Source organism: Rhinatrema bivittatum, chromosome 9 (genome assembly GCF_901001135.1).
Source record: "Rhinatrema bivittatum chromosome 9, aRhiBiv1.1, whole genome shotgun sequence".
NCBI classification, from domain to species: domain Eukaryota; kingdom Metazoa; phylum Chordata; class Amphibia; order Gymnophiona; family Rhinatrematidae; genus Rhinatrema; species Rhinatrema bivittatum.
Window position 1 is genome coordinate 170,108,411 of NC_042623.1, and position 26,813 is coordinate 170,135,223.

Here is a 26,813-nt window from a genome sequence, read left to right on the forward strand (position 1 = left end):
GGTTTGAGGCTTAAAGGATTTAAATGGGGCCCTTCTGTAGGTTGTCGAGGACATATAAGGATATCTTGATGTAGATGGAATGCTTTTGTTCCTTGAGCTTAGCTAACATTTCGGTAAATTTGTCTCCAAACAAATTTTCAGGACAACAGGGTAGATTCGCCAATTTTTCATGGACATCATCCCGTATGGCGCTAGATCGCAACCATGCCAAGCGCCTCGCTGCAACTGCGTTTGCTGAAGATTTTGAAGAAATATCAAATCCCTCATAGATAGATCGTAATAAGTGACGAAGTCCTTCTTCAATGTTATGATATTGAGGAGGAGGGGTGACATCCGGTGAAGCTTGTTGCATGGACAATTTCAATGCCTGGAGATTCTCAAACAGGTATTGGGTTATATAGAATTGATGATTCTGGATGCGTGCATTCAACATCGTGGACTGGAAGGATTTCTTTGCAAAATCATCCAGCGACTTTTGGTCCCGGAGTGGTGGGGTATTAGCATGAATTCTTGATTTTCTGGCTTTTTGCATTGCGGATTCAACTACCACAGAATTATGAGGTAGTTGAATCGATGTATAAAAAGAGGAATCTTTCATCCAGTATTTTAAATCTATTTTCCTTGATGTAGGAGGACTGGTCAGTGGCATGTCCCAGGATTTTTCCATCAGAGCTGTTAATACCGGGTGCTGTGGGAGAGCCACAGGTTCTATAGGAGCGTCGAAAATCTTCAATATGCCAAGCATTTCTTGGCGGGGATCAGGAAGTCGACACGTCTCTACGTTCGAGAGTTGTCCTCCCTTTTCAATAAACTGCAAATACGTCAGGTCTTCTGGAGGTGAAGACGGTTCTGGGGGAACCTCTGCCGGGTCAGAGGGATAGCCCGTGGATGAAGTATCCGTATCTGTTAAGTCGTGTGTCAGAGATGGTGGTTGAGTGGAAGGGCCCTTTGGTGCTGGTCCTGGAATGACTAGCTCCACTGCAGGTTGTGATGCGTCTGCAGGTACTGAAGGTGGAAGCTGAGATAGTTTTTACAGTCAGTAGAACAGAGTCAGTATGGTTGTGATTTGGCTCATGGCCTGTGTAGCGAAGCCTGAAGTGGAAGGCGTCGGCACAGGATGAGGTGGAGTGGGGCAAAGCCCTTCTTGAAGTGGCCGCCGTTTCTGTGGAGGCAGTTTCAGTGGCAGAAGTTGTGGAATATATAAAGGTTATTCTGGAGCCAAAGGCCCTTCCGATAGAAGGGAGGTAGAAGACATCTCTCCCGGTGAAGGAGAGGTGAATGAATGAAATGGTGAAATATCTCTGTCCAGATCCCCTATTGATGATAGCGATGTTTCCCGAGGCCTCTTATGGCTGGAATGGTGTTTTTTTATATTGACTGATAGGTGTCTGTGTCGGCCGTGCACCAACGCGCTTCGTCTGCGTCGGTGGTACGTCGATGCGTGGTATGCTTAGACGATGCACCGGCATGATAAAGCTTCGGCGCAGAATCCTCTTTGCGCCGGTGCGTTGACCGCTCAACTTCGCTTCGATGAGTCGACACTTCGAAGCCGTTTCAAAGCGTCTGTCCTCGAAGTGAATGAGTCGGTGAAGCATGCGGCCATGATGCCGCCAACACATCGCCCGAACCGAGCTCCGATCCCAGCCGGGGGAGCAACTGCGGGTGTCCTGATGAGGGAGGGTCGACAGAAGAAGCCCTCCTCGATGAGGGGGTGGTTCATTTTTGCTTTGGGCCTGGGGAGGATCGCACCAAGGCCTCAGAAGGGGCATAAGAACCCGTAGCAGTTAGTTGTAGCTCCTACATTTTTGCAGCCCGCTGACGCTGGGTGCATGGGGACATGCGTCTGCAGTCCTCACAATTTAAATGGTCATGGGATGGTCCCAGACAAATATAACACACCTTGTGGCCATCAGTGGTCAACATAATTTTGCCGCAGGAGCAAAATTTAAAGCCAGGACGTGGCATTCTTTGTTTAGTGATGATTTTCTGATCAAACCTTTAAGTTTAAGTTGATTTTCTTTTTCTTCACAAAGTTCTCTCACAGGAGAGCGTGCCAACTGACTGAGGAGCCTGAGGTGGATTAGAGAAGATATAAGAAGGAGCATCTAGTTGAAAGACTTTGCTAGACTTAGAGAGCTCCGCCATCTAGTGATACGGAAGACGTACCCAGACAGCATGGCTAATTCAGCTGCTTATCTACGTGAAAATGAAGTGGACAGCAACATGTAGAATATAACAAAAAAAAAATCCAGGAGCTTAAAAATCAATCATAACTCAGAGCTACGATCACTACTTAAAACTGACAATTAATGGCTAAACCTGTCAGAGGGGTCTATATTATTAAGCTGGTATACAATAATAGAACCCTAGAATCACCCACTGCAGTAAGCATCAGACTAAAACCAAAAGCATTAAAACAGCTAAAAAGGGGTTTATAAATAATCACTATAAGCCAAAGAAAAAAAGAAATAGATTTTAAAGGGGTGGTGTGTGATAAAACTGGGAGATTGGCGCATGACTCGGAGGCGATTAAAAAGTTTTGGCAAAAAAGGGGCGGGATGTGCACATGGTCTAGGCAGGGCATGGGCAGGCTGGGACTGCACCATGCAGTCAGTTACGCTCACTAGAGCGCGCCAGGATCCCACAACCATGTAACTTGCTTCTGCTATGGGCTGCGTGTCAGTAGGTAAATTAAATTTAAAAAAAAAAGATAGCGGGGTTTTAATGGTCAGGTTTAGTAGGGTAAAAGGGAGGCTAGTAAGATAGAGGGTTTAGGAAGTCCTCTCTTTTACTAGGGCAAACTGGGAGGGAACTGGGAAATAGGCCTAATGCATCGCTGCATACATCTACTAAAATCCTCCCCACTTACACACTTGAGACGGCATTCACACGCATGCGTCAATATAAAACTGTGCGCACGTGCATCACTTGGTAAGTTACCGCTTAAGTGCTTTAACAGCTTGCAGAAGGTGAAAATGGAGAATTCCTCTTTCAAACTAGCAGGGAGAATATTCTAAAGGCTAGGGCCTGCTACATAAAATGTTCGTTTCCTAGACTCATCCAGCCTTATTAACTTTAAAGAAGGGACCCCCAGTAAATTCTGATTATAAGATCTCAGTGATCATACAGGCTAGTAAAGTTTTAAACTAGAATTAAAACAGGAGCCAGCCAATGTGGTGCTTTAAAAACCAGAACTAAAACCTTAAATTTTACTCTTCATTCCACTGTCAACTAGCATAATTCAAATAAAATGGGAGTGATATGATCATGTGCTCAGGCACTTGAAACTACCCAGGCAGCACCATTCTATGCTAGCTGAAGGTAACGAACAGTGAATTATGGTACACCAATGTATAAGGACAGGGCAGGCATCACCAGGGCAGACATCACCAAGGTGTGAATAATAGACTTCAGGACAGCCATGTTTAAAAAAGGCTTCAGATGCTGAAGCAAATGAAGTTTAAAAAAGGCAGTTCTTACAATACTTTTCATCTTTTACTGTAAGGATAGGTAAGATTCTAGTTGAACAACAGACACCAGACTTCCTTTGAAACAGGAATCTGTATGTCATCCAAAGCTAGATGTGTACACTTGTCCACTGGAAAATGAATTTGATGAATTTCTTTGATTTGGCTACCAGAGAGTTGAATCAGGGGAGAGCGCTAGATTGTGTCACAGTAATCCATGTACAGTACAATTTCAAATGTATGTTGATTACGTATTCTGCTTAGCATAATTTTATTACTATAAGCAGGCTATAAATGTTTTAAAATAAATAGGTGACATAAATAAATTGAGCACCCTTGTTATGGGCCCTAAAATGACCAAATGGGTTAGAAACTGGTTGCGTGGGAGGCAACAAAGGTAGTGTTAAATGAAGTCCACTCTAAGGAGAAGGGCGTTTCTAGCAGTGTGTCAGAAGGATTGGTTTTTGGACTGGTTCTTTTCAATGTTTTCATAAGTTACACTGTAAAAAGATTGTTGGGAAAGGTTTGTGATTTTGCAGCTGATACAAAGATCTGCAACAGGTAGACAGCCAGGAAAGTGTTGAAAACACGAGCAGGGATATAACAAGGGTTGAGGAATAATTTAGAGTGGAAGCTAAGATTAATGCTAAAAAAAATACAGTCATGCATTTGAGCTGCAAAAACTCAAAAAAAGCGGTACAGTCTAGGGTTGAAATTCTTTTATGTATGAAAGAAGAGTAAGATCTGGGAGTGATTGCATTTGATGATCTTAAGGTGGCCAAACAGATAAGGCAATGGCAAAAGCCAGAAGAATGCTTGGCTGTATAGGAAGAGGAATGGTCAGCAGAAAAAAGGAAGTGATATTGCCATTGTATAAGTTCTTGGTGAGATCTCATTTGGAAAACTGTATACAGCTCTGGAGACTTCACCTTCAAAATAATATAAACTCTTGGGGTCTGTCCAGAGATGTTGGATGAACATATTTATACAAAATCTTCCCATCGCACATAACTTTATCCACAAATAAAACCAAGTTCCAAGGTACCCCCATCCTCTAGCTCCAATCTTCTTAACTCTAGAGCCAGAAGATATGCAGGTAGGAGGATGTTTAACCTTCACAACCAGCTGACAGTGAACATTAAATAAGAACAAAAACAAAGACAAAAAATGGCAATGGAAACAGCTGATGCCCAGCTTCTATTGAAGAGGGTAGCATTGATAGCAAAAACATACCACCCATGGATCATCATGTACCAAGAACACCAAGCAGATTCTATTGTCCAACTATTGTGATAGTTGCCTTCCCTCCTTTTATATGCAGTTCTGGGACAAAATCTCATGACCAACTGTGTCACTGCGGTGATCAATGCTACATCATTTTGTATCAGACCCTGCCATCTGCTGGCACTTATCCTAATACAAATACACCACCATTTAGCCCAACCTACAAAGTGATAGTAAGAATTCAAAATGATTAAGTGATGAGAATTTCACCTCTCATCTGTTTCTCTGTTTGCACCGTTGCATTCTCTGAGTAAAAGTACAATCAAAACTGAATAGCAGCTCAATCTATCCTGCATGGTGTTTCTTCTCTCAACTTGCAGAATATATAAATTTACACTGCTCAGCTGACATTTTCAGAGGGGGCCCAAAAATAACTTCAAAGGCCCAAACACTTCTAGCAGATGTATAATAATTTCATAAAATATGTACATTCCACTCTGTTAAACAAATGGATTATTGTTCATATAATAGTACCTCCAAATCAATGAGACATCAGAAAGATGAATTATAAATGCATCATCACTGACAGTCTTAGGCCAAATATTAACAATTTCCAAATAAGCAATCACACATAACTGAGCATTTACCTTCTTTGATTCATCACAGTAATATAATCATATCCTTCACCTAGAAAGGTTGATAAGCAGTTTATAAATGTTTATTAAATAATATAATTAAATAGATGACATTATCTGTCACAGAACTTTGATCTCAAAGAATCTAGAGCTTTTAGCATATCTGCTGAGCATGTGCAGCTATTTCCTGCCCCCTAGGGCAGAGGCCCTCAAGTCCATGTTATAGCTAAAACAAGGAGACCCAACTCACAGGAGAGGTGGGCAGGTTTTTTGAGGACCGACATCCTGCTGTCCTCAGAGAATACCTGTTACAGGTAAGAAACTTTGCTTTCTCTAAATATGAGCAGAATATCCTCACACACAGGTGAATCCCTAGCTACAGGCTGCCAAAATTGGACAAAATGGGGAAACCCCATAGTGCTGAAAGCACCACCTTTCCCCCTTTTGTATATGAAGCAGCAGACCCATGACAGGCTCTAGGAGGGAAAAAAGTTGGGTTCTAGAGACCCATAGGACAGAGCAGTGGTTCTTAACCTTTTTTCCGACATGACACACCTGACAGATGATACTCACGCGAGTGACACATTGCACACTACATTTAATAGCTATACTAAAAAAAAAATAAAAATAAATCCTAAATATTTTATTGTTGAAAATGATGCAGGAGAAAGATAAAATATTCTTTAATTTCAATAACTGCTTAATTATTATTAAATGTTATTTTTTCACAAAAATTTAATCTTTGCTTACTGCATTAGTGAGAAATCTAGGACTGATATGCATATGCAGCACACCGTTTTTCGATACACCGTTTCTCTCATGCATTTCTCTGACAACCTCAGGCAGTTCTGACCTCTTCTGGAGTTTATAGAGGGCAGAGTTAGGACATTTCTCCTTTCAACTCACCATACAAAAAATATATTTAAATTCTGATATCCCCTCAGTAACAGTACTTCAAAATCACTGCTCTGTCAGGCACTTTGAGAAACATGAAAACCAGATAAAAAGATATTTATAAATTATATAGCATACCAGCCATTACCATAAGAGCCCTAACACCCAGGACTTGAACAGCAATAACCTTACCTATGAAAAAGCAAGACTGCAACTATAGAACATAGTACACTTACTATTGGAAAAACAAAGCAAGCCAGACTGCTCTAGATTCCTACACAGAATCTACATCCTAGTTGGCAGAATCCCTCACCTCTGTCAAACATGCAGAATGCAGATTAACCCTTATCTAATACAGAATAAAATACCAAAAATTATAAACAAGCATACAGAGAAAAACAAACTCCCAGAAGCCGGGGGAGATTTATTTATTTATTTATTTATTTATTTAACAACTTTTAATATACCGACGTTCGTATGGCACATCACGCCGGTTTACAAGTAACTCAATTAAAGGAGGAAATTACAATGAACAGGGGGCAGGGGATGGGAGCAGGCCAGAAAAAAGGAGGGGGGTAAGGGAGACAGGAGAAGAGAGAGAAAGATAGGTAGCGTGAAAGAGAGTAAGGAACAACCGTCAAAAATAAGAAATAGGAGGAACTTATTTACAGAAGGGACTATTTACAGCAGTTACAACTAGCAATAGATTAATTACATCGGATACAATGAGCAATTTTGAAAAATGCGGCGGGAAGGGGGGGGGGGGGGCAGGATACAGAATGCCTGCAACATTTCTGGCTTGAACTGGTGGTGGCAGTGATTGCCAGGGTTGAGGGAAAAGCAGCAACAGGGAGCAGCGATGAGAAATTTTAAGTACCAGCTCTGTACTCTGCACTCTCCTCAAGCAGCAAGCACATGTGGCTGTTATAGAAAGCATAGGCTTGCTATGTCAAATTTTTGGTGACACACCTTCCACCCCTTGGTGACACACTGGTTGAGAACCACTGGGACAGAGAGACAAAACCCGATGCACAGCAGCGGGGTGATACGAACTCAGGGTGAGAAGCACACTATGCCTCACAGAAGGTAGTGCAGTCAGAGGTGCCAATAGTGAACCCTGTCAAGCACCAGTAGACCTAGATGTTCCTGTGGTACAGGAAAAGGCACAAAACTCAACTAAGAGAAGAGCTTTGGATGAAGACCGCACAATTTCTTTTGGTGTCACAAGACAATCATAAACCCGTGCTGAGAAAGCCCTCCAAAAAGAAAATTGCAGTTCACAAGTATCTGAAGTGGAAGAACAGAATGCATTTGCCTATGGACACCCAATGATTGGCCAATAGCTACAACGGACATAAAAAAAACCAAACAAACACTTGGAAGAACAAGCAGCAAAATGTTAGGGTCTGTGACATACCCTACCTGCCGAAGGCTACAAGAAAAATTCTGATCCAGCAAGTCAGAAGGCAAGGAACCAAGAGTGCCAAGGATTGGAAAGGGCTACCTGGCTAAGGGGATCGCTACACTAAGGTCCCGAGCATGGACAGTGAACTGCAACCAAAGCAAACCCTGTCCTAGCACCTCCATTAACAGGTATAACCTCCCTCCTGGCAGGTGAAAAGGAAAGAACCTTGGCCAACCAAGTGAAGTACGGAAAGCCAAAGGCAGTACTAGCCTGAGTAAGGCCAAAAAACAGGGAAACTATGTATACCATTCCCTGAAGGTAAACAGGAAGATATGTCAGTCCATGCCACAGCTACTACTTCGACATCCTGATTGGAAGTCAGAAGAAGCGACACATACAAGGAGGCAGACCCCAGGGCTGCAGGAAACAAAAAAAGTTGCAAGGCAGTGTGCAATTAACTTTGGTAACATCCCAACAATATTCACCCCAGCTGACTTCAGCAGGGATTTGCTACCGAGGCAGACCACTCAGACAGAAATAACAAACTGAGAGCAAACCTCCTGAGAATGAAACCTCTCTACTGAGAGAGAAAACAGGGTTGGTACAATAGCCAGCTCCCATAGAAACAGGACTTCCTCGCTACCCTGGAAATCCAAAGGGTACCAGGTCAGGTTCAGTCTGATCAACAGAACAGACTGTTCACCAAACTGGTATAGGTGTGAACTATGATAATCGTACTTTCATCTAAGAACTTTGCGGTCAATGAAGTGGCGCATTTGTAGGAACAAGGTCCGCCTTGTCCATCTACGAATGCTGCTATCGACCGGGTTATACCTGAAAGGGGCAAAGAGAACTTTCAAGTGACTGCAACAAAAGTATAGGTCTTCTGTTGTGAGATTCCCCCTCCCCTAACGCATGCACCAGGGATATGGCGAGTTGTCATTCGATACAGATGGGCTAAAACCCTCATCACAGAGGAGGGCCCACATGCCAGACAGATCAGCAGGAGCATACATCAAACAAAAGTATGTGCTTTGCACCCAGCAGGTATCAGAAGTACTCCCACACAGGAGAAATCTGTATATGTTGCTGGGGAGCAACCAAGAGAGGGGACCCCAAACACTATGGGGAATCCAAATCCAAAATAGCTTCCCCATGAAATAGCTCTGCTGAACAGTAGTATATAATGGCAGAGTGAGTGCTCCTGTCCAGCGGGCTCTTGGATCCAGCAGAGAACAGCCATCAGCCAGAAATAAAAAAATGCAGAGGGAGTGGGGAGGGCAAGGTGTCCGAGAGGGAACCCAAAAGGGTCACCTCTGGAAAACCAACAGTCATATCTCTCCTCCCAGAAGGGATGGGAAAGTGCAGCAGGAATTAGGTTGTTCCAAATCATAAAACCTCCCTGCTCTCTAACAAGAGTAGGATACTGTCATCAATGTCTGAGGTTCAAGGGGCAACAAAAGCCAGGCAAAGAAGGCTGCCTAGGTAGACTGGAACAGCCACCATGTGTAGATGAAGGGATGCCAGTGAAAAACGATCCAATCGACCCCTGCTGCCGCCCCCAACTCTCTCAGGTCCCTTAAGAGAACCCGCAAGAAGGGGTACTGACTCACGAGAATCAATGCTTCAGCCACAGCATTGAACCTGCAAGGGACTGTGCTCTGGAGACTTCCACATGAGAGGGATTTGAGTGTAAGTCAAAACAGGAGGGGACTAAAAGGCCTATCCCTTCCCACAGAGGGAAGACTCCCAACACTATTATTCTGGTATCCACTCCAATTGTGAGGCAATTAGGAGTGCAGACTTAGTCAAGACATGCCAGTGCACTGGCGACTGTGGAGCATAACATATTATGTCACCAAGCAAAAACACATACTAGATGGCAACTAAAACATTAGTGCTCCTGCACCAAATTCCTGCTCCGCAAGTGCAATGCCTTGCACTTGTACAGTGGTACATCGTCTCGCTGACAGAGGCACACATGCGCTCGATATTGCTGTATCTATGGGCATAGCCCCACACCACAGTCTGGCCAGTCACATGTTTGGGCTGGTGGCTGTGCATTGTGAAAAAGCAAAGAAAAAGTGTGTTATGGTGCTCTTGTCATAGACGCCACACAGCACCTATGGGGAGACACTCAGGGAAGCTGATGATGGAAATGGGTGCGATAGGGCCTAGGCGATAATGGTGACCACACCGTCCCTGGCGCCAAAAGTGATATCATTTGGCGGAAACATAGCACTTAGAGGAGTAGACTCCTCCTGCCCGAGTCAATCGCGCTTGTCACGCTCTACTGCTCCAATGATGCCTTATGGAGTCCATGTGTTCAATATGACGACGGTGGGAACTACACTACTGGCACCCGAACTGTGTCACTCTGTCATGAGCAGTGCTTAACAGCGTTGCCCTCAGGGCACCAAAGATGCCTGAGGACGTCCAAAGTAGCTAACCGCAAGCTTGATAATGGTAGTGTCGGTGATCACTATGGCATCTAGGAAACCCATGGTGCCTGATAGCGCTCATGGCATTCTAAGAGTGGCAGTAACGCCCTGTGGCGTCTGACTGCGTCCATTGGTGCTCATAATGGTGATAGCACCCATGAAGCCAATACTACAGTTGGCACTCGCCAGCAACGACTGCGTCTATGGCACTGAACACCATTGTGTCCAGAGCATCGATGGCACAACAGCGCTGACAACGCTCAATGGCACCCATGATGCTCAACGGTACCATGGGGATCAAGGCCTTGAAGGCACACAGCAATTGTGTTCATGGCACCTGAAGTAGTCAATAGTCTGGTGGCATCAATGGCGTGTGCATCACCTAAAGGTGTCTATAGTTCAGTGGCAGCAATAGTGCCCACAGACGAAGGCACCGTGGCATCGTGTTCAATGGCACCCACCTGAAAGAGTGGAGGATGCCTTGATGAGATACATGGACCCACTGGTGCCCAAAGGCATCGATGACACCATGGCGGTCAAAGGTTTTGACAATGTCCATGGTGTTCGATTGGCTCAACAGTATCTATAATAATCGACGGCCTTGACAATGCACCCAGCACTTGTCAACACTCATTGTGCTTGAGGCATTGATGGCACACAGTGGTATCGATGGTACCCACAGAACATGATGGCTCACATGGCACTTGATGTAGCCCGTGGGTTTCGATGGCATAGGGACTAATGGTACTCAATGACGTCTACATTTATTGCACCAAACAGCAACAATGGTGCCCAGCTTGATACCATGATAATGTCGACACAGACACTCAACATTGACGGTGCCGCCTGTACTTGATGGTGACTTTGGCACCTATGGTGCACCCAGAATGCCCATTCCCATTGCTTGAGGGTCCTGGCACTCAATGGCATCCATGGTGCCCAACTTTGCTGAAAGCTTCTGGGGCGCTCCAGGCCTATAGTAAAGAGTTGCTGGAATATCATATGGTGGCTCGAATTTGGGCCACCACGACCTTCATCTTATCTCCGAAGAGATTCTCTTCTGTGCACAGCAAATCTGCAAATCGTTTCTGCACCTCCAATCAAAGATCTGAGCTCAGCAGCCAGGACAGTCTATGAGTGCTGATACCAGCTGCAGAGACTCTCAATGCAGTTTCAAAAACATTGTAGGTTGACCAGACCCAGCGTTTCCCACCCTCCAGGCCCTTGTGCACCAGTGATTGGAGCATATCCTGCTGCTGTGGAGACAGCTACTCAGCTATTCTTACACCTGCTTTAGAATGTCCTGCATATACTGGTCCATCTAGAGCTGGTAAGCCACTATGCAGGCAATAAGCATAGCTCCTTGAAAAACTTTTTTTCCAAGAGCATCCATGGCCTCTGAATCTTCCCCAGAGACTCTGAAGAATTTGTCTGAAGGCGCTCAGCCTTCTTCAAAGCAGATTCGACAACCACAGATTGCTGTGGTAGCTGATGCTTTTTGAATCAGAGAGCCTTTTGAATGAGATAAACTGCGCCTGCCTTTCAGTTTATGGGAGGCACTGAGAAGGGGTGTTCCCATGTCATCAGCAGCTCCACAAGGATCCCGTGTACTGGAACTGCCATGATTTCCTTGGGAAATTCCATGTACTAGAGCAGTGGTTCTTTACCAGTGTGTCGCCACACTTCCTGGTCCCCCGCTGACCCAGCTGCTCCGCGGTCCTCCTCCGCCCGGGTGGTACACGGCAGGACAGCTGGGGTCAGCGGCACCGGCATGGTCTCTTCTCCCCGCCCCCCCCCCCCCCGTGGCTCAGAAGAGGAAGTGGTGAGCATCAGGTGCGTGTGCGGAAAGAAGAGACCATGCTAGTATGGTCAGAATCGGCCCGAAGAACAGAAGAGAAGCACAGTCAGAAGAATATGCAGCGCGGCTTGGAGGAAAATGAAGAAGAACGTCAACCCCCACGGCCGATGGGACTCCTCCTCCGCGAGGGCTGAAAATGAAGGAGGTTAGGGTTGGGAGGAGGCTGCTGCTGCCGCTAGCTCGGGGGGGGGGGGGGGGGAGAGTGAATGAGCAAGCAAGCATGTGTGTTTGAGATCCTGTGTGTGTGTGTGTGTATGTGTGTGAGTGAAATAGCATGTATGTGAATAATTGAGAGCCTGTATATGTGAAAGAGAGTATATCTGTGATTGAGAGCCTGCCTGTGAGAGAGAGAGCATGAATGTAAGTTTACGATTGGGAACCTGTATGTGTAAGTTTGTGATTGAAAACCTGTTTGTGTGAAAGAGTATGTTTGTGTGAGAGAGATCATGTGTATGTATGATTAAGAGCCTGTGTGTATAAGTAAGAGAGAGAGCATGTGTGTCTGTGGGTAATTGAGAGCTGGTTTAGGTGAGGGAGCATGTGAGTGTGTGATTGAGAGCTGGTTTAGGTGAGGGAGCATGTGAGTATGAGATTGAGAGCCTGTGTGTAAATGAGAGAGAGAGAGCATGTTTGTAAGCATGTGAATGAGAGTTTGTGTGAGAGAAAAAGACAGCATGTATGCGTGCGATTGAAAGCCTGTGTAAGCGTGAAAAGACAGACAGCATGTGTGTAAATGTGTAATTAAGAGCCTATATTAGTGAGAGGAAAAAGCATGTGTATATGTGAGTGACTGAGAGTATGTGTGTATAGGTGTGTAATTGAGAGCCAGTGTGAGAGAGAGCACTGGTATGTGACAGAGAGAGGAGAAAGTTCCAAGCAAATCACCCCTCCTCCTGCTAATTCAAAACAATCTCAGGACACCTGGATATCAAACGTTTCCAGGTATGCAGAGCAAACAAATGTATGTATCCTTATTTTTCATTACTGGGTCTTTGTGTCTGCTATTTTGAAATATTTTATTGGTATCTAGAAATTTTTTATATGAGTTTTTAATTATTGGATATTCCACTCATCAGCTGTTTTGAAATAATCTGTTCTTTTTGTTAGCATGGTTTTACTGCTACTGATTTTATATTTCTTGATTTGTTTTATAAGGATGGGTGATGTTTCTTTTTTCCTTTATTACACTGCATACACTAAATAATTATCGGAACAACTTAGCTGAATACAAAAATATCATCAACAATGCGAAAAAACAATTCTTCTCCAGCAAAATCTCCAAATTTCATCATAACCCCAGAATTTTGTTCACAATAGTTCAGAAACTTACTAAAACCACCCAAGAGTCCACATGTACCAAACATGGAAGCGATGACTTTGCTGATTTCTTCAACAATAAAATATCTCATCTAATCCAATCCAACATAACCGACAACAATCAGAACACCAAACTTAACACCAAGTTAACATCATCATGGTCAAACTTTGATACCACATCCACACTTGAAATTCAATCTATCATAAATAAAATGAACCCCACCAGCCATCCAATAGACAACATCCCAATAACAACCCTCAAAACAATCGAATCCACCATATCAAAAACCATCACCAAAATTGTCAATTTATCTCTGACCGAAGGTAATTACCCCAAATGCCTCAAATCTGCTGTCATCAAACCAATCCTAAAAAAGAACAACCTAGATCCTGAAATCCTTACCAACTACCGCCCCATATCAAACCTCTCATTCATAGCCAAAACCATTGAAAAAGTCGTACACACTCAACTTGATGACTATCTTGAGACAAACAGCATCCTACCTCCATCCCAATATGGATTTAGAAAAAACCTAAACACAGAATCTCTCCTTATCTCCGTAAATGACATTATTTTAAGAGGCTTTGACAAAGGTGAAAAATACTTCCTCATACTCCTTGACCTCTCAGCCGCCTTCGACACAGTAAACCACAATATACTGTTGGAGTGACTAACACAAATTGGCTTAACTGGCACCACCTTAGAATGGTTCCCTTCCTATCTATCTGATCGAACATACCAAGTATTAATCAACAACAACCCATCAAAATTGATCAACCTCAACACTGGAGTCCCTCAAGGATCAGCTTTATCCGCCACCCTTTTCAACATATACCTTCTCCCCATCTGCCAACTACTAAAAGAATGCAGAATCACACACTTCCTATACGCTGATGACATTCAGCTTCTAATTCCCATACAAAACTCGATCGAAGACACCTACAAGAAAACCTCAGATCTACTTATTTCAATCAAACATCTCCTAAATTCTCTGAAACTCATAATCAATTTCGACAAAACTGAAATAATACTCATGGACAAAAAACATAATCCAGCTCCACCACCCCTGACAATTCCAGACAAACATATGATATCTATACTCCCTACCACCCACACCAGGAACCTCGGAATTATCATTGATAAAGATTTTTCTTTTAAGAAACACATATCAAATAAAACCAAAGAAGGATACCACAGACTCCTAACCCTAAGACATCTGAAACCATTTCTCAACCCTGACGATTTCAGAACTGTCCTACAACTACTTATTTTCTCCACCTTCGACTATTGCAATTCCTTACTAATTGGAATACCCTTTTCAACCCTCAAACCACTCCAAATACTGCAGAACTCAGCTGCCAGAGTCCTAACAGGAACAAAAAGAAGTGACCACATAATGCCCATATTGACTTCACTTCACTGGCTCCCTATTACAGCACGTATTGCTTACAAATCAATGACCATCATTCACAAAATTCTAAACAATGATCATCAAGGTCTAAACACCCTAAATGTAACTCCTCAAAACCCTCCAAGAAACTTACGCTCTAATAACTCAGGTTACTTAAACATCCCCACGATCAAAGATGCGCATCTGGCAACAACAAGAGAGAGAGCCTTCTCCATTGCCTCCCCCAAACTTTGGAACACCCTACCTGAAGATCTGAGAACCCAGCACAACCTAAAAACATTCAAAAAAGACCTAAAAACACTATTGTTTCGCAAATTCTACACTGACCTTCGTTCATCTGATCATACCAACTCTCAAATGAACTCTTAGCTATAATCCTCTTAATACTTTCTCTCCAACCTAAACATGCATACCCTCCTCATCCAACCTAATAATGCGTACTGGACTTGATATGTTTATTTCTGTAAATGTTCACATTGTATACTGTTGCAAAACTGCTAAGAAAAATGTTCACTTTGTAAACCGTTATGATGGCTCTACCGAATGACAGTATATAAAACTCATCAAATAAATAAACACAGAGACTGGCTTGTTGCAGTTTCCAATTCATTTTCTGCATGCTTCTAGTTATGCATTTTGGTGTCTTTATTTTTTGTTAGGTGAGGGTCAGCACATGTGATGTAGGTGAGGTTTTCTGCTGGCGTGTAGTTTCTGTGTAGGGCTCTATAGCAGCCTGACTTGGTCCGTTTTCCTAATAGGAGATGTATTGGTGTCTTAAGGCCTGGTGTAATATTTCAGTGTTGCCTTTTCTTAGGTAAGGTGGTTACTGTTTAAGTGCTGGAAATTGGTGCTGTTTTGGTGTGGGATGTTTACTATTTATGTAATTTCTGTTCAGAAAGAATATGTATCTTTTCCTTGTGTCATTTTAAACAATAAAAATAATTACTGGACCTTTACTTTTTATTTCTGCCGTGAATTGTAATGAGCAGTGTGTCACACATGTGAGCGTGGCCTGTCAGGTGTGTCACGATGGGAAAAAGGTTGAGAACCACTGTACTAGAGGATATCTAGCATCTTGTGCCGAGTATCCTCCTATGTCTCTAACTGAAAAAGGATGGCTTCAGCCATCACCCTAACAAACCCTAGCTGGAGAAGACAGGTCTGAGGGGAGACCATCTGATGCATCAGTCTCAGAAGCATCAGAGTCATCATCCCCCCCCCAAGGGTCAAAGGGGCCTCATCATCACTGTCATCAACAGACAATGGGTCACATGGCGGTCGGCTTCTGGCTGGCGGTATGGGTACCAATGGAACAGTCTTGTTGATCTGGGCCCCGAGGTCACCCCATCTCCGGGGCAGCTTCCCCTCCGGGAAGTAGGGATGTCCATGAGATCAGTCAGTGGCACCTTCGATGCCCCACCGGTCACCAACTCAGACTGTATTGGTAGCATGCCGATGTGTGTGTGTAGAGATTCAAGCAGGGGCTTGAGGTAGGTCGGTGCCTGTATCAGTGTCGTTTGTGTCCAGATATCGAGGCTCCACATTGCCCGCTCCATGGCCACCTGCATGTGCTTCTCAAGCTCCTCCTTGAACATTGCCAATGCCAAATCTAATGGAGCCAGGAGTGGCCATATCCTCTTCGAACCCAAGGATCGATGGAGGCTGGGGCATCGTGGAGGATGGGCTGTCCTCCAAATGGGATCGCTTCAGGGGCATTGCATCCCATGCTCGTCACCATGCATCAATGGGGACTGATGCCGATACTTCTTCTCTTCATGCTCAGAATGGTCTCTCCCTGGTGCCGAGGCCGATGACGATGAACCCGATGTCATTGAACTGGAAGAGCCAGATGAGTGCCTGTCTCCTGTACCCTATCAGCCTTCGACATCGACCGAACTGATGGTCCCGCCAATGTCAAGGGCTTGATGGCCATCAGTGCGGCTCCGAGGTCCTTCAATGTCAATGCTCTCTCAATGCCAATGTCAATGGCTCGGACTTGCCTGATCTGAAGAGTCACTCCATTTTCTCAAGTCAGGTTTGACGTCCTTTTGGGGTCATCTAGGCACATCTGCTGCAACCCTGAATATCATGCGATGCCCCTAGGCAGAGAACACACCTACCTTAGGGATTTGTGATAGACATAGTCCTTGTACTCTTGGAGTATCATTTAAAACTGGTAGAGGACATAGCGTCACAACATAAAAGGGACATTAAATTGAAATAGATAGCAGAGGCCGTTGATGGCCGGCAGGTACTGACCACATCACCATTCCAGGAGAAAGATAAACCAAAAAAAAAAAAACTCAAATGGCAAAAACCTAAGACGATAAGGGGAAGACACTGAAGGGATCCCTCGATGAACACGAGGTAGGAAAAACACGAAAAGTGCAAATCTTTATAAAAGAAGAGGAGGCTACTTAACTGCAAAACTTGAGTGAGACACAAGGCTCTGCAGAAAAGAAGAGACTAAAGGGACCCTGCATGGATGCGTGGTATAATGGCTTGCTGGACATGCTCAGAGAGACTTCGTCAAAGTTCTAGAAAGTTTGACATAAGTTTTCTGTGCTCAGCTCCACCCTGCTTGTCCTTGGAGAATATTCTATTTTTGTTTTACTAGTTATTCTTCCTTGGGGCTGTCATATTAGTTGTTTATGTATCGGATTGGAAGATTTTTAGTGCATTCAATTGTTAGGTTTATTATTGATTGTTCTGTTGTATCCGCTAGTGCTGTTTGACTTGATTAGAATGTGCATGATTTTAGTTTTAATCTGCTTAGATGTGGTCATTTTATTTTGTCCTTAGCTATTTAGGTGAGGGTTCAAATTTATGTTATGTGTTACCTATGTTATTATGTTATTTATATTTAGAATAAGATTAGTCTAATTTAATGTTTTTTATATCTGTATTATAAATTAATTTGAATTGTTACCCACTTGAGCATTGTATTATGAATAAAGCAAGGCAAATCTAAATAAATGAAATGACAGTGAATGTCACGTTATATAGTGCATGGTATCCACCATAATGGCATGTCATATTCCCTAGCACACTATTTACAGTTAGAATAGTTCTTGTGAACTGGTGTGGAGATCAGCTCAATGAGTAGTGTTAAGAAGTTTTAACTAAGCTGGTTTAGTAGGACAGAAATGATTTAACTGTGTTTAATTAACAACATTGTATGGAAAGCTCTGCTGATTCAATCTGAGCACCTAAATCTTATCCCACTTTGTGCTCCTCCTTCTTCCTCTATCATCTCCCTTGAAATGGAGAAATTACTTACCTGATAATTTTGTTTTCCTTAGTGTAGACAGATGGACTCAGGTTTATGCTCCCCTGCCAGCAGATGGAGACAGAGCAAGCTGTTACAGTACATATAATCCTGCAGTGAACCCAGCCTGCCAGTATTCTCTTCAAAACAACTGTGGACAGACTAGCAAAAACACGATTAAAAACAGAAACCAGAACTGTACTCAGCCAATCATAAACAATGAACTCACATTCTAGGGACCCCAAACTAGGGACTGGATGAACACTTACCAGTAATCCCTTGGGATCTACAGCCCACACTGGAGAACTACTGACACACTCATGCAGCAACCAAGGGTGGGAAGCTGCATCTGTCTACACTAAGAAAAATTATCAGGTAATTTCTCCATTTCCTAGCGTGTAGACAGATGGATGCAGGACCAGTGGGATGTATCAAAGCTACTCCCGACCTTATCCAGGGACGGTAAGGAGATGGACTGATTCAAATGAAAGTCCGATACTACCTTGGACACGAAGGATGGAACAATACGCAGCTGTAATGCCCTCGGAGTCATCCAATGGAACAGCCCCTAGCAAGACATGGCCTACAGCACAGAAATTCGATGCGCTGAACATGTAGTTGTCAGGAAACAGTCTTCAAGGTCAACAACCACAAGGAAAAGCTATGCAGCGGTTGGAACGTAGGGCCCACCAAAAAATCCAGCACCAAGTTAAGACTCCACAAGGGAACCAGTAACCTCAAGGGAGGCCTAAGATGCTTCACTCCTGTCAAAAAAATGAATCACATCAGGGTGATATGACAATGAACCACCATGCACCTGGCCCCTGAAACAGGTAAGAGCCACAACCTGCACCTTCAAGGAATTAAGGGCAATCCTTTATTCAACCCATCCTGCAAAAAGTCCAAAATGAGTTAGATCTTAACTGAATGAGGAAGAACACCACGCTCCTCACACCAGGCCTCAAGCACTCTCCAACCCCGAACATAAGCCAAGGAAGTGGAGAACTGTGAGCGCAGGGTAAGGTGGCAAGCACCGCAGAGGAATAACCATGCTTCAACAGGCTAGCCCCTCAAGGGCCAAACCGTAAGACAGAACAGAGTTGGATCCTCATGAAGAACTAGTCCCTGCTTTAACAGATCCATGTGCAGCGGAAGATGAAGGGGGGTCTCCACTAGGAGTCTTTGCAAATCTGCATACCACGGATGCCTGGGCCATTCCGGTGCCACCGGGAGTACTAGTCCTCTGTGGCCTTCAATCTTGCAAATTATCCTGCCCAGCAAGGACCATGGAGGAATCTATCTTCCAGCCAAACCTGTATGAGAGCGTCTATTCCCAGGGACCACAGATCTCTCCTGCTATGCAGAATCAAGGAACCTTTGCATTGCAAGACGTTGCCAGCAGGTCTAGGAATGGAAGGCCCCAGCGATCCACAATCAGTTGAAACACCTGGGCTGACAACACACACTCTCCTGAGTCCAGACACTCCCTGCTTAGAAAGTCTGCTCCCACGTTGTCTTTTCCTGCAATATGAGAGGCCGAGTTCATCTGCAGATGACCTTCACCCCATATTATAACCTGGTCTATTTCCTGTGACATTGGCTGGCTCTTGGTTCCTCCTTGTTGATTGATGTAGGCCACCATCGTCGCATTGTCCAACATCATGCGAACCGCTGGATCCCACAGCCTGTGTGTGGCTGAACTGCAAGCATGCCAGCCATACTGCCCGGGCTTCCAGGCAATTTATGTTCCAGCAGGACTCTTTGGCACTCCAACGCCCTTGGGCCGTCATCTCCCGACAGTGAGCCCCCCAATCGTGGCGACTTGCATCTGTCATGAGTACCAACCAGGTCGGAGAGGACAAGGGAACTCCTTTTCTCAGATGATCTCCCTGCAACCACCCCTGGCGGCGGAAGCAGATTTTCATTGGCAAGTGGAGCTGGACCGCATAGTCCTCAGACTGAGGTTTCCAACAAGACAGCAGAGAGTGCTGAAGAAATCGCACATGTGCCCTAACCCACGGCACCACTTCCAGGGTTGCTGCCATCAAGCCGAATACCTATAGGTAGGACCACACTGTTGGGCGCATCATGTTCACCAACTGATGCACTTGAGACATCAATCTCTAGATCTGAACTTCTGGTAGGAAAACTTTGTCCTGCCCTGTGTCGAATCGGACCCCCAGACACTCCAAGAACTGGGATGGCTGAAGATTGCTCTTGGTCAGGTTCATCATCCAACCGAGCTCCCACTAAAAGGAGATCAAATTATGCATCACCAGGTACTCGCTTCCTGAGACTTGGCTCGAATCAGCCAGTCGTCCAAATATGGGTGCACCAGGATCCCTTCTGTTCGCAAGGCCACGGCTACGACGACCATAATCTTGAAAAATGTTCTGGGAGCAGTGGCTAGACCAAAAGGAAGCACCTGAAACTGATAATGGCATAAAGTTTCCAATTGAAAATGAGTCACCTTCTAGTGACTGTTGACCCTCTTGAGATCCAAGATGGGACGAAAGGAACCCTCCCTTCTTGGGCACAACAAAATAAATGGAATATCACCCCATACTTTCTTGAGACGTGGGCACCGGAACCACGGCTCTCAGTCTGAGGAGCCTTTGAAGCATGAACTCCACTGCCTGCTTCTTCTGCGGGGAGTGGCAAGGGGACACCATAAACACGTCCCGAGGAATACTGCGAAATTCCAGTGTATACCTTTCACGTATCACCTTCAGGACCCACTGGTCCAACGTGATCTCGATCCACCCCCTATTTTCTGTTCTGGAAGGTGGGTCAGCAAACCTTCATTGGCAAGCTTGGGAAAGTTCCACCTCCCGAGCCCATTCCTCTCTTGGGCTGTTGGGGACGAAAGGACTGAGACCTACCGAAAGGCTGAGTCCTCTGAAAGTTTGTCCCTCTGTAGGGACGAAAATGCCTGGAACCCTGGAAATGACCCCTCATACTAAAGGGGCACTGTAACTGTTTCTTATCCTCCAGCAATGGAGGCACCTGAGACTCCCCCACTTCAACTCGCTCCAGAACAAGAGCGAACCTTTAAAGGGCATCTTGGTAAAATTGGCTTTGGAAGCTGCATCAGCTGACCAATTTTGCACCCAGAGTTGAAGTCTGGCCACTATTACCAAAGCCACTCCTCTGGCCGAGGTCTGGACCAAATCACTGCCTGCATCTACTGAAAAGGTAACAGCAGGATCCATAACCACTCTGGAATTCCCTCCAGACTTATCAACCTCCTGAGAGAGAAGCAGACACGAACTTGCCACTAGGGCACAACAGGAGGCAATCTGTAAATTTATCGCACTGCCTCAAAGGCTTGCTTAAGAATAGCCTCAATCCTTCTAGCATGTACATCCTTCAAGGTTGCTCCTCCCTCTACAGGGATAGTCGTCTGCTTAGACACGGCACATACCAGAGCATCCACTTTGGGAAAACCCAAACGCTCTTTCACAGCTGGATCCAGAGGGTACAGGCCTCCCAATGTCCGACGCCCTTTAAAATTTGCCTCTGGGGCATCCCATTCCAAATCAATAAATTCCTGGATGGCATCCATCACCAGGAAAAAACAAGAGGTGTTATGTAAGGAAACCAAAATGGGATTCTTCCTCAGCTTTGACGTAGCATCCAAAGCAGGAACACCTGGCAGTTCATCTCTATGAAAGAACTGCAACATGGTTTGATACTGTTCCAGCCCTGGAGGAATTTCCCCATCTTCCAGGGAATCAGGATCAACCTCATCATCAGTGCCATCCAGATTCCTGTCGGGAACACCCGCAGGGAGCCGAGGTGAGTCCCGTTGCTTAAGCATAGGAGTGGAAGAGGGAGGGGCTACCGGCTGAGGGTCCGTCTGGACAGAAATGGGGGAAGCGGAGAACTGCAAATGAAGAAAGGTTTGTAAGCCTCGAAAAAATTCCACCCAAGAAAGAAAAGCTGGGTTCAGACCAAGCCGAGAAGGAACTGGAGCTGGTCCCACAGAACTGCCCTCGCCAGCGGAGGAGCCAGTCAAGGGAGAACCAAGATCTGGTGAACCCACCAGTCAAGGCCATGACCAACTCATCAGAATGGGAAGAGCCAGGCTTAGCAAAATCCAAGGAAGCCAACTCTCCCTGAGCGTCTGAGCAGCGCTGACACAAGTTAGAAGCCAGGTCAGGCTGAGAAGCCCTAATATGACAGGCAACACAAACAGGAAGATGTTGAGGCTTCTTACTTACCGGCGCCGCCACTGCGGTAAATGGGCGTCGGAACGGTTCACACTCAAAAATGAAAAGCGCCCAAAATATAAGTGCCTAGATGAAAGTGCAGAAAGGTGCACACACACAACCTGTGCGCCAAGTTAAGCATGTAAAACAGTTTGTGCATGTAAAAAGTGCACCCAAAAACCAAGCGCACAACGCGTGTGCAGAGCCGGCACTTCGCACACCGACGGCCTATACAGGGCAGCAGAACATGCACAAGAGTGTGCAAAAACAGATGCTGCAGCCTACCAAGTGGCATGCAAGAAAAAGCCCTAAATGTGGGGGCTTAGCCCACTGGGGGCTGATCAACCTGCCAGGCTGCCCAGGTCCCTAACCCCAACGGGAGTGGGAACGATAGTCAGCATGGCGAGTTGAGAATGGGGATCGGAGGAAGTCCTGAAACTCTTCTGTCTCTGATTCAGGGAAAACTTTTTTTAAACCTTACCTGAGCTCAGCGCTTACCGACTGAGTACAGAGACGGTCTCTGGCTGTGGGAGGAGAGGGCATCTGCCATCACTGCCGTGCTCGGCCTCCTGCACCCACTGCCTTTCAACTGAATTAGCAGCTAAGTCCTCGCCGGGAAACCCAGCTTCTGGATTAAGGCACACCTCTGAGGGGCCATGGAAATCATCTCAGGAATTCTCCTGCGGTGGTACCATCTCAGGAATTCTCCTGCGGTGGTACCATCTCAGGAATTCTCCTGCGGTGGTACCTTTTGGTACCACCGCAGGAGAGCGGGGCTTTCTTTTCCTTATTTCAAATTTCAATTTTCTCCTTTCAAAAAACCCGAAGCAATCCCTATAGGGAGATGCACGTCCACCATCTGCTGGAGACGGAGAATACTGACAGGCTGGTGTCACTGCAGGGTCATATAAACTGTGATGTCTGCTTGCTCTGTCTCCATCTGCTGGCAGGGGAGCATAAACCCACTGGTCCGGAGTCCATCTGTCTACACGCTAGGAAATTATAATTTTCCTGGGAATGGTGTTAACTCTACCAAGTAATACAAACTATATAGGAATAGTAGTAGTTCTTAGCTTAGCCCAATCCTTAAACAGACAATAGAACAGACAATTCTTAGAACTATCTACCTGGTAAAAATGGTTTGGCTGAATATTGCCCTCTTCTTTCATGCTGAAAGTACACAAAAGAGTGTACTTTTTAGTACACTGTTAATGCCTGTATTTTATGTTTTTAATTTTATGAATCCGCACCAAACAGTTGTCTGGAGGATGCGGAATATAAGACTCTAAATAAATAGAGTTAAAAAGAGGGATTCCCATAAGCCTGTTTAGATTGGGGTGCAAAACAGCACTTGAACATTCAATTTGTAAATGTGCTCATTATTTTGCACCTGCTCAGCTACTATACAAATAGGAAGTGCAAGTATGCAGTCACTTTCAGCAAACATTCTTTGCAGCTGCTAATTTACATGTGGTTTCCCTTTAAAAACTGGCTGCAATATATACATGTTCAGTGTCTGTATACACTGAAAACAATGTTATTCAAAACTGCCCCCCCCCCCCCCATATGACTTTAAACAAGAAGGGAATTAAAGACTTTTACATACATAATTAAGTAGTACTACTGGTCTGCTTTTTTAAACAAACAGTATAAAAGCACACAAAATCCCTAATGGTTCCCCCTTTTCCTCCAGTGAATGAGGTAAACTAGCCTGTGCCCCGAAAAACAGAGAAGTGGCTTGCTTGCAAATTCTGCACTTTCTGCCTTTTCTTGCATTTTCATTCTTCGCTGCAATTTGCTTGTTTGAGCGTTGCAGTCTCTGCAATGTTGTAGACTGTGCAATGGATCAGATTCCAGGGCAGAGAATTCCTGAAAACTCCTGCAGGACATAAACCTAAATAAATCCCTTCCAATTCTGAGAATGCATCTCCAGCTGTACAGGAGTCATGCTGATGACAGCCATCCCTTAAATCACGCCATGAGATGAGCTGGTTGAACTCACCATTTACATGTAGTCCTTCCCCTGCACAGCCTGGCTTGTCTGGTGGTTCCTCCGGTATATCACTGTCTCTGCCTGCAGGCCCTCGATGATTTGATTCCATCATCACAGAGTCTGTCTTTGCCAGGGTTACAGGGAGAGGTCTGCGGGTCTCCTCCTTCTTGTGCACCAATTCTTTGTAAGGGGATTTCCTGGACCTGCTGGTGCTCTCTAGTTCTGCCACCTCATTGTCATCATCAGAGCCACAGACAGAAATAAACTCTTCGCTGCCAGAGAAGAGCTCCGATTCAGACTCCTCATCTGAGCGGCTCTCTTGGTTGACCATGGCAGAATCAAAGTGGGTTTCCTGCAGTGAGGCCTGGATGGCAGCTTCCAGTTGACTGTCTTCACTGGCATCAATGAGGCTCTCCTGTGTGACATACAGTCAAAGAAAACCACAAATGAGTATTATTATTATTGTACTTAACTGGCTGAAGATGATATCTGCTCAGGGGATTAATTTGTGTTTGAATGGCCCGGAAAGCAATACCACCATTTCTTTTCATACTTAAGAGGCAGAGCAGCTGGGTGTACTGCTCCAGCTCTTCCTCTTCAAGCAAGAGCAGAGAAAGTGGTGAGTCAGGAGCAGATAGACACACTGCTCTTTAATCCAGCCCCTTCCCTCTTATTGCTCCCCTTTACCCTCCTCTTCTACAGGGAACAGGTGGGAAAAGAGTGATACTGAAGCAGATACTGCAAAGGACACAAAAAGGTTGAATCAGAACAAGTCTGAAACTTATGTGCAATAGTGCCAACTACCAATGCTTCAACCCTGGCCTTCACAAGCTCTACAGCTCACAAATTTCAAACTTGTGCTAATTCACCCCTTTTTGTGTGTGTTATCCAGGGCTTAATTTTTGAATGGCATTCTCTCATCTTTTTAGGGACGCTAGGAAGCACAGTAGAGCCAGTGGTATAAATCAGTTCTGGCTCCCCCATGGGAAATGGAGCAAAGCTAGTGGTATAAATCAATTCCAGCTCTCTTCAGAAACAGAGAAGACAGTGGTGGCACAGATCATTTCTGGCCCTCTAGTCCCCAAAGAAAGCAGAGCATAGAGTGTTGGAGCTGCTTACCATGAGATGGAAGCAGCCACATGGCTTTAATTTTTGTCCAATTTCCTGGCACAGTTGAGAAGGCCATGAAGAAGCATGGCAAAGTCTGAAGAGGCATGAGGTGAATGCCTATCAACCTCACACTACTTCCTGTTGCTTGGGTGTGTTCACGTGTGTGTTCGTGTGTGTGTGTCTGTGTGTGTGTGTTTAGGAGCGAGAAAGTTCACACCCATCTCTGGCTCCTTCCCCTCACAAAAGTCACACCCAGCCCTGGGCCCACTACTCCACTCCATCTCCTCTCCCCAGTTTCTGCTCCAAAGTTCCATTTCCTTTTTCTCTATAAATTAAACACTCCATCTGCTTTATACAGAGATGTCACTCTGACTGCTAGAATAGGGATGGACAATTTTGGTCCTTGACAGCTGCAAACCAGTCGGGTTTTCAGGATATCCTTAATGAATATGCATGAAATAGATTTGCATACAACAGAGTGTGCATGCAAATCTCGTCATTCATATTCATTAGGGATATCCTGAAAACCTGACTGGTTTGCCGCCCTCAAGGACTGGAATTGCCCACCCCTGTACTAGAACAATAAAATTATATTCTGTTATAGACTTCCATTAACTGTCAGCAAGACTCTCCAGTTCAGCTAATGGTAAAAAGGACAAAATAAACAGAGATGAGGCTATTATAAAACATTACCATTATTAATCTCATTTATTTGTTCAGTTGGTGGCACAAGAGATGTCAGATCTTGCAGCAGAAGAAATATTATTACCCAAGGACTCCCTTAACTACTAAATATCAGAGTGTGCAATCATTCCTTTGGGCTATCTATAAATGCTCCCAGATCACATCAGTTCAGTTTACAGGCTGGCCCTATGGCACAGTCACAGTACTAAAATGTAAGGGACCCATGTACAAATACTATTGAGGTATGCTGGGTGCAGATGAATCACAAAGGTGATGAATTTGAAAAGGGTGGGAAATGACTAGGCATAGCAGTGTTAACCCCTGATAATATAGCACAGAGCTAAATGGTAGTGTCTTAGAGAATACTCCTGCTCCTGACTTTAGCCAGCAGCGGAAGACCCTCTGAGCTAGGAGGGTATGAGTGAATGGACAATGTATTAAATGATGCATTACTATACATAGTATTTTAATATTTTGAAAACCGTTCTAGGTTTGACTTGTCTCAGAAAGGCATAATGTATCATAACAATTCTGCAAGAAGTGAAAAATTCTATCGCAGTTGCCAGGAAAACATAGGAAACTAAAGCCTTTAAGAGCTCATATTTAAAAAGTGATGTTTTTAAATCACTGGAGAGCCATTTTAAGAGGTTTTCAAATTACAACTGTCTGAATCAGAAGTCCTCCTCTTGCCTTATACTCACCGATCGCATACGTTTCTTTGGGGGGCTGGTGGAGAGTCCGTCCAGCTGTCCATGTTCTCCCAGGAACCCTGTCACTTGCTCCAGAAAAGAATTCACATCTAGTTGGTGCCATTCCACAAGCTTCTGGCCTTTTGAGATACCATAAAAACAACTTATAAAACATACATTTAAAAAACACAGACAATGCTTATCA

At 44.7% G+C, this 26,813-nt stretch overlaps 1 protein-coding gene across 2 annotated transcripts in view; it reads right to left on the reverse strand.

The window, feature by feature from the left end:
- UBXN7 (UBX domain protein 7) overlaps window positions 1-26,813 on the reverse strand; it is a 255,626-nt gene that overhangs the window by 37,783 nt on the left and 191,030 nt on the right. For both annotated transcript variants that reach the window (XM_029617005.1, XM_029617006.1), the window contains 2 exons: window positions 26,621-26,748; window positions 24,135-24,540 (listed from right to left, as the gene is read on the reverse strand). In XM_029617005.1, the coding sequence (XP_029472865.1) occupies window positions 24,135-24,540; window positions 26,621-26,748 (534 nt within the window). The remainder of the gene's footprint in view (window positions 1-24,134; window positions 24,541-26,620; window positions 26,749-26,813) is intronic.